The 13,152-nt window shown below is 51.6% G+C and overlaps 1 protein-coding gene across 4 annotated transcripts in view; it reads right to left on the bottom strand.

The window, feature by feature from the left end:
• Positions 1–8,648, bottom strand: part of MFHAS1 (multifunctional ROCO family signaling regulator 1) — a 99,159-nt gene extending 90,511 nt beyond the window's left edge. Inside the window, exons 1-2 of one of the 4 annotated variants that reach the window (XM_055335499.1) lie at positions 5,492–8,648; positions 3,401–3,802 (exon numbers count right to left, since the gene is read on the bottom strand). In XM_055335499.1, coding sequence (XP_055191474.1) covers positions 3,651–3,802; positions 5,492–8,507 — 3,168 coding nt within the window. In that variant the 5' untranslated portion in view covers positions 8,508–8,648 and the 3' untranslated portion in view covers positions 3,401–3,650. Of the gene's footprint in view, positions 1–3,400; positions 3,803–5,491 lie in introns of those variants that run through there. The other 3 variants (XR_008665705.1, XR_008665704.1, XM_055335498.1) reach the window with 3 other exon arrangements.
• Between the last annotated feature and the right edge of the window lie 4,504 nt (positions 8,649–13,152).

Genomic DNA, 13,152 nt, shown 5'->3' on the forward strand with positions numbered 1-13,152 from the left:
GCAAAGGGAAAAGCAGGTGCCATGCGGGAAGCCTGATGTGGGACTGGATCCTGGAACTCTGGGATCATGCCCTGGGCCAAAGGCAGAAGCTCAACCACTGAGCCACCCAGGTGCCCCTCGTGTGCTTTCCACAGAGCCTGGAGACACAAAGCAACTCTCCTCTCCATCCCAGGGCACAGGAGTGCAAAGAGAGAGCAGGAGAAAAAGCCAGCACCTGCCCTGGCTTTAAAAAAAAAAAAAGCACCCTAATAGATGGATGACCAGGTCCTTAATCAAAACAGGCGCCCAGGGAGGGAAGAAAGTTAATGGGTGAATGGAGGAAGCAAGCAGAAATGTTCACCCCAATACTGGCCTGCACCCCCTGCTGTGTTATAGAGCAGAAGCCCCCCCCCCATGTCTTCAGAGACACAGAGAACAACTGTTTTCCTCAACACATTCTCTCACCTAATCCCCCAACAACATTTTAGGTGTTAAAGTGAAGTAAATGACCAAGAACAAAACCAGGGAGGTTTACTGGGGAGGAAGATAAGCAGGCAGCAGAGCATGACATAAAACATCTGCTAACGAATAAGAAATACTTTCTCTAAGGAAATTCTAAACTACTTGTGCGGAGCTGGGCTTATGATTCTATTCTAGAGTTTAAAGAAGACGCACCTAATACTTAAAATAATCTGAATACTCCAAAGGCCCTTCAAGCCTTTGAATTCTATTATACATGGTATTTCTGTCTCCTACTGCATGATTAAGGTTTTGATTTTTATATGAAACAAAGCCCGGGAGAGTTCAAAGAGGACTGTTCACAAAATAAAAGCCAAGAGGCATCAATGTTAATAAAGCTAAAGTAAAAAAGATATTTAATAACCTTTGTGAAATTAAAAACAATGACTAATTCAATCCAAACAACTGGGTCATGCTCACATTCCAGTAACTCTAAAACTGAGCTATAATAAGGCAAGAATTCTCCTTTGCTTCAGTGGTCAAAATGAAGGGCCCATTCAAGGGAAAGACCCAGGAATACAAACACAATGGGAAAACCAGAGGGACATTTGGGGGGCGGAAGAGGGAAGTTGGGACACAGGACAAAGAAAGATGATCATGATGGGGCCACCTGGGAATTTGACAGAGTACGTGAATAACAAAGGAAAAAAAAAGGTATTTCTCACAAAAGACCAAACAATCAGTCAGCAAACATCTGAGCTCTTACAAAAGCCACAAAGCCTCAGGCGGGCGGGTCTCCTGCTCAGAGGAAGCCAGTGAACAACCTAATCAAAGAGGTATTATGACATCCAGAAACACCAACAGAGCAAGACTGAATTTGCTGAATGCCTCAGAGGTATACATACCCTGTACAAGAAATGGATCAAGGGCAAAAGGTCCTCAGGAGAGAGGGAAAGGCATGGAGACACTGAGTGAATGAAAGAGACCAAATATAAAGGCGACCATAGGCTAATTCTCTGTCTACTGCTTTGGGCTGCTTCCTAATTATTCCTAAAAATGACCTTTAATGATTTGGAGAGTGGAATATTTAGTGAAAAATCACACTCAAGCCAAGTTCAACTCCTAAGACCCACTCTTCTGATCTAAAAACATGATCTCATTCATTCAACCCCTTGAATGGAGTATCGGAGGACCAGCAGCTTGCTCAGACCTATATCTGAGCTTCCACATCTTACTCAATATGTCACACATCACCCAACCTCAGGAGCATTCAGCTCTTTTGGTTTAGATGCCATACTGGTAGAAAAGAAGAAAAAGCATAAATCAATATTCCACACGAAGAAAAACTTACTCTAGATGAGAACATCCCACAAATAACAAGGAGGAAGCCTGGCTCTCAGATGCTGGCAGGAGGTCAGCAGGAGAAAGCAGGCAAACACATGCCTGACACTTAGGCTTTGTCTAACCTCTTCTGAGTTTCCAAAAGCACCTCTTTGTCGCACAATCCTTTCGTCTTAAATAAGATAAATACGTAATCTCTCTAACATAAGTAGATTTTTTTCACCAGAATTTTTTTTTTTAAGATTTTATTTATTCATGAGAGATACAGAGAGAGAGAAGCAGAGACACAGGCAGAGGGAGAAGCAGGCTCCATGAAGGAAGCCCGATGTGGGACTCGATCCCGGGACTCCAGGATCACGCCCTGGGCCAAAGGTAGGCGCTAAACTGCTGAGCCACTCAGGGATCCCTCACTGGAATTTTTAAAACCAAGTGTCTGTTGGCTGAGGTGTTTCCAAAACATCACATTTCTTTTGTAAACCAAAATCGAAAAAAGAGAAACCCAGCATCATATCCACCTAGGCCAACGGCATTAGTGCAGCTCAGGCCAGAAAATGCAATGTCCTGTTGACACTGAACAGGGCCAAAGCAGGCCGCCCCCCCCCCCCAACCCCGGCCCTGGAAATCTTTAAAAGATAATAATGCAACTTTACAGTTCTTCTGTATAAAATCAAGGGAGATGGTAATTTGCTATTTATCCTTATTCTAATGTCCTATGGTGGAAAAAATTAAAAATCCACTCTTTCACCTTTGAAAAAGTAAATGAACGTCTCCCCCTCTTTATTTTAATGGGTCTCAAATTCCTCTGACAGTTTTTTGGTTGAGTCATTTCTATTCAAAAATAATGATTTAAAAAACCAATAATTAAAAATTGCCACACACACATTTAAAAAAAAGGAAATGGTCCACAAAACATTCTCTTTCAATTTCACGCCATTGTATCTAAAATTGTTACGAGTTTACAGGGGAGGCGGTGCCTGGGTGGCTCACTCAGTCAAGCATCTGGCTTCAGCTCAGGTCATGATCTCAGGGCCCTGGGATGGAGACCACCATTGGGCTCTCCACTGGGCAGGGAGTCTGCTTCTCCCTCTCTCTCTGCCCTTCCCCCTGTGTGCAGGCTCATGCGCGCGCTCTCTCTCTCAAATAAATTAATTAAATCTTAAAACAAAAAAAAGAATTTACAAGAGAACTTGACACATTAATTGGATGTAAAACTATGTAACAGATTGTTTCAAAGTCTCTAAAATACAAAATGACTTCTTAAAAAGACAAAAAGGCTACCCATAGGTTCAAAGGTTTCTGCTGACTTAAAATATATTTTAATAACCTAGGGACTCCAACATATCTTTAAATGTTATGCCCTAACTGAACACCTAACATTGCAATTCTGTTCCTACGTTGCCTTCCAGTTGTTTATTATTTTACCTCTTCCCAAATCTTTCAGAATTGTGATAAATACTATCAAATAATGGCTGTCACAGAAAAATCTGAAAAAGGAAAATGTGTTTTTTCTCAACTTCACCTACTGATTTTTTGAGGTGTATTTAACATATAATATTGGTTTCAGATAAATAACATAACGATTCAGTATCTGTGTACGTTGCAAAATGACTACGACGGTAAGTCTAGTTAACATCTGTCACCATATATTTACTTCTCCATCTTCTTAATGTCATGAAAGTACCATAACCATCTTTTTTCCACTATTCTGTGCCCTTTGCTACTTTTCAAAGAAATACGATCCTAAATGGAGCAAAAAAGGTAACTTATTTCTCTAACCATAAATAAGACAGAAATGTGTAATCTCTATCACAAAAACAACTAATGACTTATTCCTGCCCAATATATAAGATAATTCCACAATCCTCCACCATTTATTTGTTTTTTACACAGAGAAAATCATCTTTCTCTTCCAGCCTGGATTGCAAAGCAGGTGTGCCTCCTCTGAAAGACAGACAAAACAATGGCAAGAGAATGGGCTCTCGGTTTCTACAGGGTGGTATGTGCTTGATTGTGGAATTCATGACTGTTAAAAAAATAAAGAACTGAGGTTAGAAAAACAAAATCTGGACTCATGGTTTACTTCTCAGAGTTCTTGGAATTCCCCTACACAGTGGATCCTCACTTGTCCAATAACCTGGGTCCTTCCCTTTGTTGATAATAACAGATTTATTAATGCTCCATCTTTGGATTATGAATCAGCTTTAGGAAGCTCCTTCAATGAGCTACTCTGTGACTATGTAACTCTTAAACCACTTTATTCAACCTAGTAACACAATAAAGAAGTATTTGCTTTTGTGAGCAAGGTACAAAGGCAAATAAGAAACAAGCTGATGAGCCTACCAAGTCACAGACAATGACAAAACACCAGATATTCATGCAGAATTGACAGCTCAATTGACTGTAACTGAATCTTCAAGCTGAAGAATTAAACTCAGTCTAGATCTAGGGCAACAGGAAGATGCTACCTTTGGAAATACTGGTGTCCAGTTGCTTGCTTGCTGATACTATTACGAGTTGCATTCAGACTAGGACAAAGATCAGAGGGGCATGCAGTCTTCCATTTCAACATCGCTTGATGCACCCTGGGGGTGGGGATGGTGGGGAGAAACTGGCCATGATGTTATCACTGGGGCTTATCCTCAGGACACTTGGGAGCGTTGTTAACCCTGCCTGCCCACCCAACGCCCCCAAACCAGAGTTGTTTTAAAGAATGCTCCAGTGTGAAAAATGGCCACATTCCCAACTAAAGACTACCGTTATCAATTAGCCAAGCTCAAAAAATCCCAGACCATTAGTCCTAGAATTCTCCCACTCACCTATAATGGTGTAAAAAAAGTAAAACAAAAAAAAGTCGGTTGCAAAACATTCCCCAGAAGAGGGAAAGGAAAACGCATACATACACACAGACACGCACACACACAACACTCTTGTCAGTCTTTTGTCCCTTCCATCTCTTATAAAGTATTACCAAAAAGCTCCACTCCCTAACACTTAGCAAAAAAGCAAACCTTTAGCGGTCTATAAGACACAAAACTGGCAGGAAACACCCAGGAAACTCCCCTCAGAGATTCCAGTTATCCATCTTCCCTGCCTTCTGGCGCGCTGGCTAACAGTGATCCCAGGACCTAGTCCTGCGTTACAGACTGAAATTTTTGTCTTCACTAATACATCATTCACCCTGATTACAAAACATTCTTCTCTAGAATTTCCTAAGAAAAATGAGCAATAATTTTTACTTTACGATTACACTGAATTCAAACAAAAGATGATGACAGTGACATCTCAAGCTGCGAGCACCCCTTGCAGAGAGGGTCTACTGTGCACAATGACCTCAGTGCGAGGCTAATGTCAGACGCTACCCGTCCCCTGTCCGGCTCCCTGAATTTCCTCCCGTGGAAGGCAGGCTCACCTGGGAAAAGGGAAAAGGAGATGCGAAATCCGAGAGTGGGACCGGAACCCACTTTTGACATCTGGGTCTTTTTATTCAAAAAGAGTATGATACTGGGGACTATTTCATTTTGCTTGTGTCTTTAGTCATTTTCTCATCCGCCAACCCCCCTTTTATTTACCCTGAAAAAACTTTTCTGGGGGACGTGTGAGATTAAGCAAATAATCAAGTGAGTGAAAAACAAGTTAGCTCCCCCCCCCCCAAAAAAAAATGCATCTCAACACATTACCACCACAGAAGGGCCACATCCATCTCTCCACTCACCTGGGAAAGCATGTGGATTGGGCGACCCTCTCTTAAGGCACTTAGAACAGAGAATGTGCACGGTGTAGTGCAGTCCGGGCCATTCCTGAAGCAGGACATTCAGCTCCTCTACCAAGGGGGTTATGGCTTGCCATGCCGTCCATATATTTGGTAACGATGCGTGACTGGCAATGGACAGAGTGTCTGGCTGCAGGACCCCCCTGGCAGGTCTGTAACTGACCACCACAGGAACCTTCCCTCTGTATGCAAAGATCTGAAGTTTACCATCCGATCTGTGCACCACGTGGCTGTTGATCTGGACGCTGTAGCGGGCAAACAAGCCGGGTGGAAAGGTAAAGGGAAAACTATACTCAATCTGCAGCTGCTCAGCCACAAAAGACTGCCCGGCCAGGTTGGTCCCATTAATCCAGGCCTCTGCATGGGGCACCTCGTTCTGCACATAGCACGGGAACTTGTACCACGCCGTGGACCCATTCAAAGGCTTGCCCTTGGGTTTATTGAGGCAGTAACAAAGTCCCATCTTCTCCAGCAGCTCCAGCAGCAGCTGCAAGTCCTGCTGGGCCTGGATGTGAGGCTTCAGCAGCAGCCGAATGACATGGGCTGGCAAGAGCCCATGGAGCAGAAAGCCCTCCACGTAATGATGGAGCTGGGTGGCCCGGAGTAGTTCCTGGCCGGGGGCGGGCCCCGCCATGAGCGGGGAGCCTTCGCCCTCGCCCTCGCCCTCGCCCTCGCCCTCGCCCTCGCCGCTGGTCCCGAGGAGCAGCTTGTGCAGCAGCAAGGAAGGATCCCTCTGGAAAAAGACATTGAGGATGTCAATGAGGCGGGTGAGGTTGTGGAAGACGTGCTCCTTGAGGGCTGGGCTGTCCTCAAAGTAGAGCAGCTTGCCGCTCTCGTGCAGGTAAGAGAGGGCACTCTGCAGCCGGTCCTCGGTCAGACCCGCCTGCAGGCCCAGGCGGGCCGAGTCCCACCAGCTCAGCCACAGTCGCTGTGCCTGAGGCGGCTGGAAGTGCAGCTCCTCCAGCACCTGCCAGGATCGAGGCAGTACTCTGTGTAAGTTGGGGAAGATCTCCCTGTGCTCGGCTACCGAGAGCAGTTTGTCCCGAAGGCGCTGTAACTGGCGAGGGTCCCTGCAGCTAACGGGCAACACCGGGGAGAGGATCTGCAGCCGGTGGTTGAGCAGGTACTGAAAATGGGCCTTGCGCCGCCGCAGGTTCTTGTCTGAAACCCCATAGTAGGCTGCGTGGGGGCTGGCGGAGCGCAGCTCAAAGTCCCGGGCCAGGGCCTCGTCCACCACCCGGGCCAAGCGGCTCAGCCCCTCTGCGTCGTGCTTCTCCTGCAGGGCGATCTGGCGGTGAATGTCCAGGCATTTCTCCTCCAGCTCCCGCTCCGCACACAAGTCTGCGTGCGTGCCCACGATGCACACCACGGCATGAGGCACCCGGGCCCCCACCCGATGCAGGAAGGAGCCCACGGTGCTGGGAAAGCGGTGCGGCTCATAGGTGGCCAAGTTCACCACCAGCACATAAAGGGCTCCTGGGGAGAGGAAGAAGGGCTGGATCACCTCGTAACTTTCATCACCCGCCAAATCATACACGATGAACCGCAGCCCCCGGGAAGCATCGGCTGTCCAGCTGGTCACCTCGATGCCTTTGCTCGCAGAAGGAGCTGAAGGTGGGGAGCTCTTCTCCTTGTCCCCTCCTCCTTGGTTCCCTTCCGCTCTCTCCTCGGTGAGGCAGTGACGGAGCAAGGTCTTTCCCGCCGCCTTGTGGCCCATCAGGAGCAGCTTGAGGCGGGGCTGCACCGCTGGCTGTGAGTGAGCCAGCTCCTTCTGGTAGGCTGCGATGTAGGGGATCCCCTTCATGCAGACCTCGTAGGGGGGCTGGATCAGTGGGTTGTCCTTGATCTTCCACAGGCCCACCCGGGACAGCTGGCCAAAGTTGTCCGGCAGCACCGCAATCTGGTTGCCCTGCAGCACTAGCTCCTCCAGGCCCGTCAGCTCCACGATGGAGTCGGGCAGGTAGCGGATGCGGTTGTTGTCCAGCCAGAGGGTGAGCAGGCGGCCCAGGCCCGAGATGAGGGACGGCACCGAGGTGAGCTGGTTGCGGCTAAGGTAGAGCTCCTCCAGGCCAGCCAGGGGCAGCAGCGCCGCAGGGAACTCCTCGAAGAGGTTGGAGGAGAGGTTGAGCATCTTGAGTCGCTGCAGGCGGCTGAACTGGGCGGGCAGAGCCTGCAGCCCGTTGTTGTCCAGCATGAGGCTCTCGAGGCTGGCCAGCTCGCAGAAGCCGCTGGGCAGGGTGCCAAGCTCGGCCCCGCTCAGCCAGAGGATCTTGAGGGCGCGCAGGGCGCTGATGTCCTCAGGCAGGCCGCGCAGCCGGTTGCTGGACACGTCCAGCTCCTCCAGGGCCGCGAGCTGCAGCAGCTGCCGGGGGAAAGCGGTGAGCTGGTTGTGGTCCACGTCGAGGGTGCGCAGGCGGAGGAGGCCGGAGAGGGAGTCGGGCAGGTGCGCCAGCCGGTTGAAGCTGACGTCCAGCTCCTCCAGGTGGGCGAGCGCGCCCAGCTGCGCGGGCAGGGCGGGCAGCTGGTTGTGGCTGAGGTTGAGCTTGCGCAGCTCCCGCAGGGCGCTCACCGCCTCGGCGCCCAGGGCGCTCAGCCGGTTGTGGCTCACGTCCAGCTCGGTGAGGCGGTGGCCCAGCTCGGCCACGGCGGCGGGCAGCCGGGCGAAGCGGTTCCTGCGCAGCACCAGGACGCGCAGGCTGCCCAGCGCCGCGCCCAGCCCGTCGGGCACCTGGTCCAGGCCGTTGTTGCCCAGGTTGAGCACCTCGACGTCGGCGAGGCCGGCGGGCAGCGCGAGCCGGGGCGCGCCGGGGGGGTCGGGCGGCTCGGCGCCGGCCCCGGGGCAGCCGCCCGCCGCGCCGAGCGTGAGCTGCCGCAGGTTGCCCCGCAGCTTCCGGGCGCGCAGGGCGGCGTCCCGCCACAGCCTGGCCGTCCGCAGGTCCCCGCTGTCCTTCCCAGCCATGGCGGGGCCCCGGCCGACAGCGACGCGCGGCCGCCCGCAGCTACATGCGGCGCCGGGCGCCCGGGCCCTCTCGGGCCTCCCTCCCCGCCGGCGCTCGGCGGCCCGCGGCCGGGGTCCTAGCGCAGCCGGCGGCCGGGCGCCCGCGGCTGGGGGGCGGCGGCGACGCGAGCAGCTCCGGGGGGCGCGGGGCGCGCGGCGCGGGGGGGCGCGGCGGCGGCGGGAGAGGCGGCGGGAGAGGCGGCGGGAGAGGCGGCGGCCGGCGGGCGGCGCAGCTCGCATTCTCCGTGCGCCCGGGCCATGGGCGCGCCGCCGGGCCGGCAGGGCCGCCGCCCGCCGCCCGCCGCGCCGCCGAGGATGCCTGCTGCTGCCGCCGCCCCCGCCGCCGCTCCCGCCGCTCCCGCCGCCGCCCCCGCCGCTCCCGCCGCCGCGCCCGCCCCGCTACCCTCGCAGCCGCGGCCCCGCGAGCTCCCGCGGGCGGAGCATGCTGCGGGCGCAGGGCCGGGGCCGCCGCCGGCGCCTCCTCGTCTCCGCTCCTGCCGGGCCCGGGCGGGAGCGCGAGGCGGCCGCGTCCCCGGCGCTGGGAGGGCGCGATCGGGAAGCGGCAGCGCCGCCCGGCGGAGCGGCCCCACGTGACCGGCGGAGGCGCCGCGTGTCCCGGCACCGCCCCGGGGGCGGGCTGCGGCGGGCGGGCCGGGGCCGGGGCCGGGGCCGGGGCCGGTCCTGGGCGCCGCGCGGGCCTCGCCCGCCCCTGCCGGCGCTCGGCCCTCGGCCCTCCGGCCCTCGGGGGTCTCCTCTTCCGCTCCTCCCTCGGGGCCGAGCCGCCCGCGTCCCTTGCTGGTTCCCCGCACCCTTCGCCTTCCGCCGGCCCCGCATCGCCACCGTGGTGGGAACGGCGGGTTCGGGGCCTGGGGCGCGCGGCGGGAGCGTAGCACGGAGCGTGGCTGAACAAAAGAAGCGCTAGAAAGCGGGCAACCGTCCGCTCCTGCGGCGAATGTTTATTGAGGCCCTATTTTGTGCCGGACGGACTGAGACAGACGTGCCCCCCGGGGAAGGCTTCGAGCAGGCCCCGGGCCGGCCTAACTGTGGGGGTGGGGGCGGGGGACACGCAATCCAAGGGCTTTTCATTTATTTTATTTTATTTTTCTAAGATTTTATTTATTCGTTCATGAGAGGCACACCGAGGGAGGCAGAGACACAGGCAGAGGGGCGTGATGTGGATCCCAGGGCCCCGGGATCACCCCCTGAGCCAAAGGCAGCCGCTCAACCACTGCGCCCCCCTCCCCCCAAGGGCCTTTTCTGTGCAAGGGTCTCCCGGTTATCCTCACAACAACCCCGTGAAACAAATCCCCGTGAAACATTGTACAGTTCTTTTACTCTTATTTCAAGAAAATAGTAGCTGTTTCAGACAAAATTCACAGTCCAGGGCTCAATTTTAAGGTTTCTTTTCCCTCTGGGAGGACCTCCCCTTAAGATCACCTCTACACTAAATAATTTCTTCAGAATTTACCAAAACCTTGAAAGCTACTGGGTGTCTGGATGTCACCTCCCTTACTGCCTCTAAATTGGTTAACAAGGAAGCAAATGGTTTTCAGAGACACAAGACTAATTGTGATTGGTTAAATGCACCACTTAGCACACTGGCTCTCCCTTCACTGAGGATGCTGTCATTTCTACATTTATATTTGGTGCTGTCATTTCGGTAGTAATAGTTTGTCTTGGTCTGGAAATCTGCTCCCCCCCCCCCCCCGGGTTGGTTATCAAGCCTTGGTCCTACACCCTTCTAACTGGAGGATGCTCCTGGGGTCAGGCAGGTCCCACAAGCTCCCACACCACAGGTGAGATGTGGGTAATTATCAGGGAGAGCTGAGCTGTGTCCTGAAGGAACCTCTTGGAAGATCGAATTGCTCAAGGAATCCCCCAGCCTCCCACCCCAAGAGAAGTTCTAGATTACCTATGCTGACCTTTTATTTTCACAGAGTAAACAGGCCCCAAATAAGGGACTTCTCAATCAGCCTATCAGGTAAAGGGCAGACTCAGGCGTGCCAACTGCCCGTGTGGGTTGTTCCTCTGAGTGCATCACCTTCATGGTGTTCTTAAGTCAGGCCCCAAATTCTCCACCTTTAGCTCCTTTCAACCCAAATGTGAACCTCAGTCTCAGGAAAGAAATAGGAGAAGACATCAGCTCCCTACCCCACTTTCAATAGCTACACTGAAGTCCTAAAGATCTAAATGACCTATGGTAAATTGGTCCCCTTCAGAAGCTATCAGAAAATTATACTTCCAGGGGCGCCTGGGTGGCTCAGTCAGTTGAACACCTGACAACCAAATCTTGATTTTGGCTCAGGTTTTGATCTCAGGATGGTCAGATAGAGCCCTGCATGGGGCTATGCACCCAGCAGGGAGTCTCCTTGAGATTCTCTCCCTCTCCCTCTTCTCCTCCTGTCCCTTCCCTCCACCCTTCCCCATCTGCGAAAAGAAAGAAAAGAAAGAAAGAAAGAAGAAAGAAAAAAGAGAGAAAGAAAATTATACTTCCATTTTAAATGTTCTTGAAAACTCTGCCCTTCCTATGTCAGGAGATAATCTGAGATTTTCTTTATCTGATAACAAAAGCTGGATAGGACTAGAGAACACCCCATTTAGGACCTCTCAGCCTTCACTGGAATGCTGAAGCCTGGTGAGAATGCTCAATAGGAACGCTTTTTTTCTGAGCCCTCTGCCTGCTATGTGTTGTTGCAGTCAGTAATGTAGGAAGCCTTGTAAAAAGTCTGGTTCAAGAGCTCTTTGAAAGTCGCTATGCTAAAAACTAGAAAGTCAAATCAGGAGAATGCAATGATAAAATAAAACTGCAGGAAAATAAATTGTGTCCAGCTGGCTCTTAAATCCAGGCAAGAAAACTCCTGCCCCTGGCATCCAGCCTCACACTGCATCGGGTCCTCCTCTTGCCACACCCCACCCCTTATGGAGAAGTTCCTGATGGACCAAAGAGAATGATGGACATGCCCCCTCAACCTTCTAGAACACATTTGGTATAAAGGACCCTAAATTCCCGGTGCAAACAGCCTCAAGGACCCATCCCTGTATGCCACAGTCTCCTCCCTGTCCTGGATGGGGTCACTGTTAGGATGAGAGGGGACAAGCTTTTTAGCCTAATGTAGCATGTTTAGATATTTAGGCATATGTTATATGGACCTCTGTTTATTCTCTTGCCCCATGCACTGCAAAAGTTAGGGGTGTCCCTGCACATTAGGGTTTTCCTAAAAGCAAAAAGCAATCATCTCAGTTTGGAGAAGAGAGATTCTGATTATTAAAAAATGTCTTGCCTTTCATTTATTTATCTAATGCTATGGACCTAATCTATAAACTTTGCAAATCTTTTAATTGACCCTATTTTTCTTAGTCTGAGATTGTTTTCATTTTCACTGCTACCATGATTGTAATAACATTCCATGCAGATGGGTTCCTCCCAGTGCTGACTGCTTAGGTACCAGTCATTTCAAGTAATGGGAGAGCATACTTGAGGAGGCTGGGTCTTAAGCAAGGCCTTAAAGATATGGCTGGCTAGAGGAGAGGATCCTGGGCACTCAAGCAACAAGAGCCTTCTACTTATTTTTTTAAAAGATTTTATTTATTTATTCATGAGAGACAGAGAGAGAGAGGCAGAGACCCAGGCAGAGGGAGAAGCAGGCTCCCTGCAGGAACCTGATGCCAGACTCGATCCCCAGAACTGGGATCACACCCTGTGCCAAAGGCAGATGCTCAACGGCTGAGCCACCCAGGCATCCCAAGAGTCTCCGACTTAAAAGTTTGTCAAGGTCTGTCCAAATGGCCCTGGTGACAGTGGTACTCTGCTCTTACTCCCTGCTAAGCCTAGCAGCGAGCTCCAAGGAAGCTCTGGTTTCTTTCACTCTGTCTTCAACATGTTCAACTTTCTTCCATATTGATAGATTTTTCTCTTGACCTTGATAACTAACCCCCTAGCTATTGTCTCATTGCTTTCTATCTTTTCCCTGCTACATATCTTATGTAAGCAGTCTGGAGTCAGCGGTCAGGCTCCTCTCCACTGGTTCCCTCCTTGGGCTCAGTAATCTGGCTTCCATCCTCACTGTGCCAGCAGCCCTGCTCCCTAAAGGTGAACTCACCCTTTTTCCTTCCATTGTGAAAAATGGTAAGCAACTCCCTTTGAAAACTTTCTCCCTCCTTGGCCCATAGGATATTTGGTGTCACAATAAGTTTTGAGTTTTCTTTTTTCCTTTTTTTAAAAAAAAAGATTATTTATTTTTAAAGATGCTATTTATTTATTTGACACACAGAGAGAAACAGCATAGGCAGGTGGAGTGGCAGGCAGAGGGCAGAAGGAGAGCGAGAAGCAGGCTCCCCACTGAGCAGGGAGCCCTATACTGGGCTCCATTCCAGGACCCTGGGATCGTGAGCCCAGCCAAAGGCAGATGCCCAACTGACTGAGCCACCCAGGTGCCCCAAGTTTTGGGTTTTCACAAAGAACCTTATAAAGTCTATTTCCTTGTGGAAATCTAATTTGCAACTAGAATGAGTGCTATGAAATGAGCCACTAAGACAACTCCATGGACAAACCTGCCAGGACTTGCTGAGATACGGATAGCTTCTTATAAAAATATTTAGTTACTGT

The sequence above is a fragment of the Nyctereutes procyonoides genome, unplaced genomic scaffold (assembly GCF_905146905.1).
Source record: "Nyctereutes procyonoides isolate TBG_1078 unplaced genomic scaffold, NYPRO_anot_genome, whole genome shotgun sequence".
Taxonomy (NCBI): Eukaryota; Metazoa; Chordata; class Mammalia; order Carnivora; family Canidae; genus Nyctereutes; species Nyctereutes procyonoides.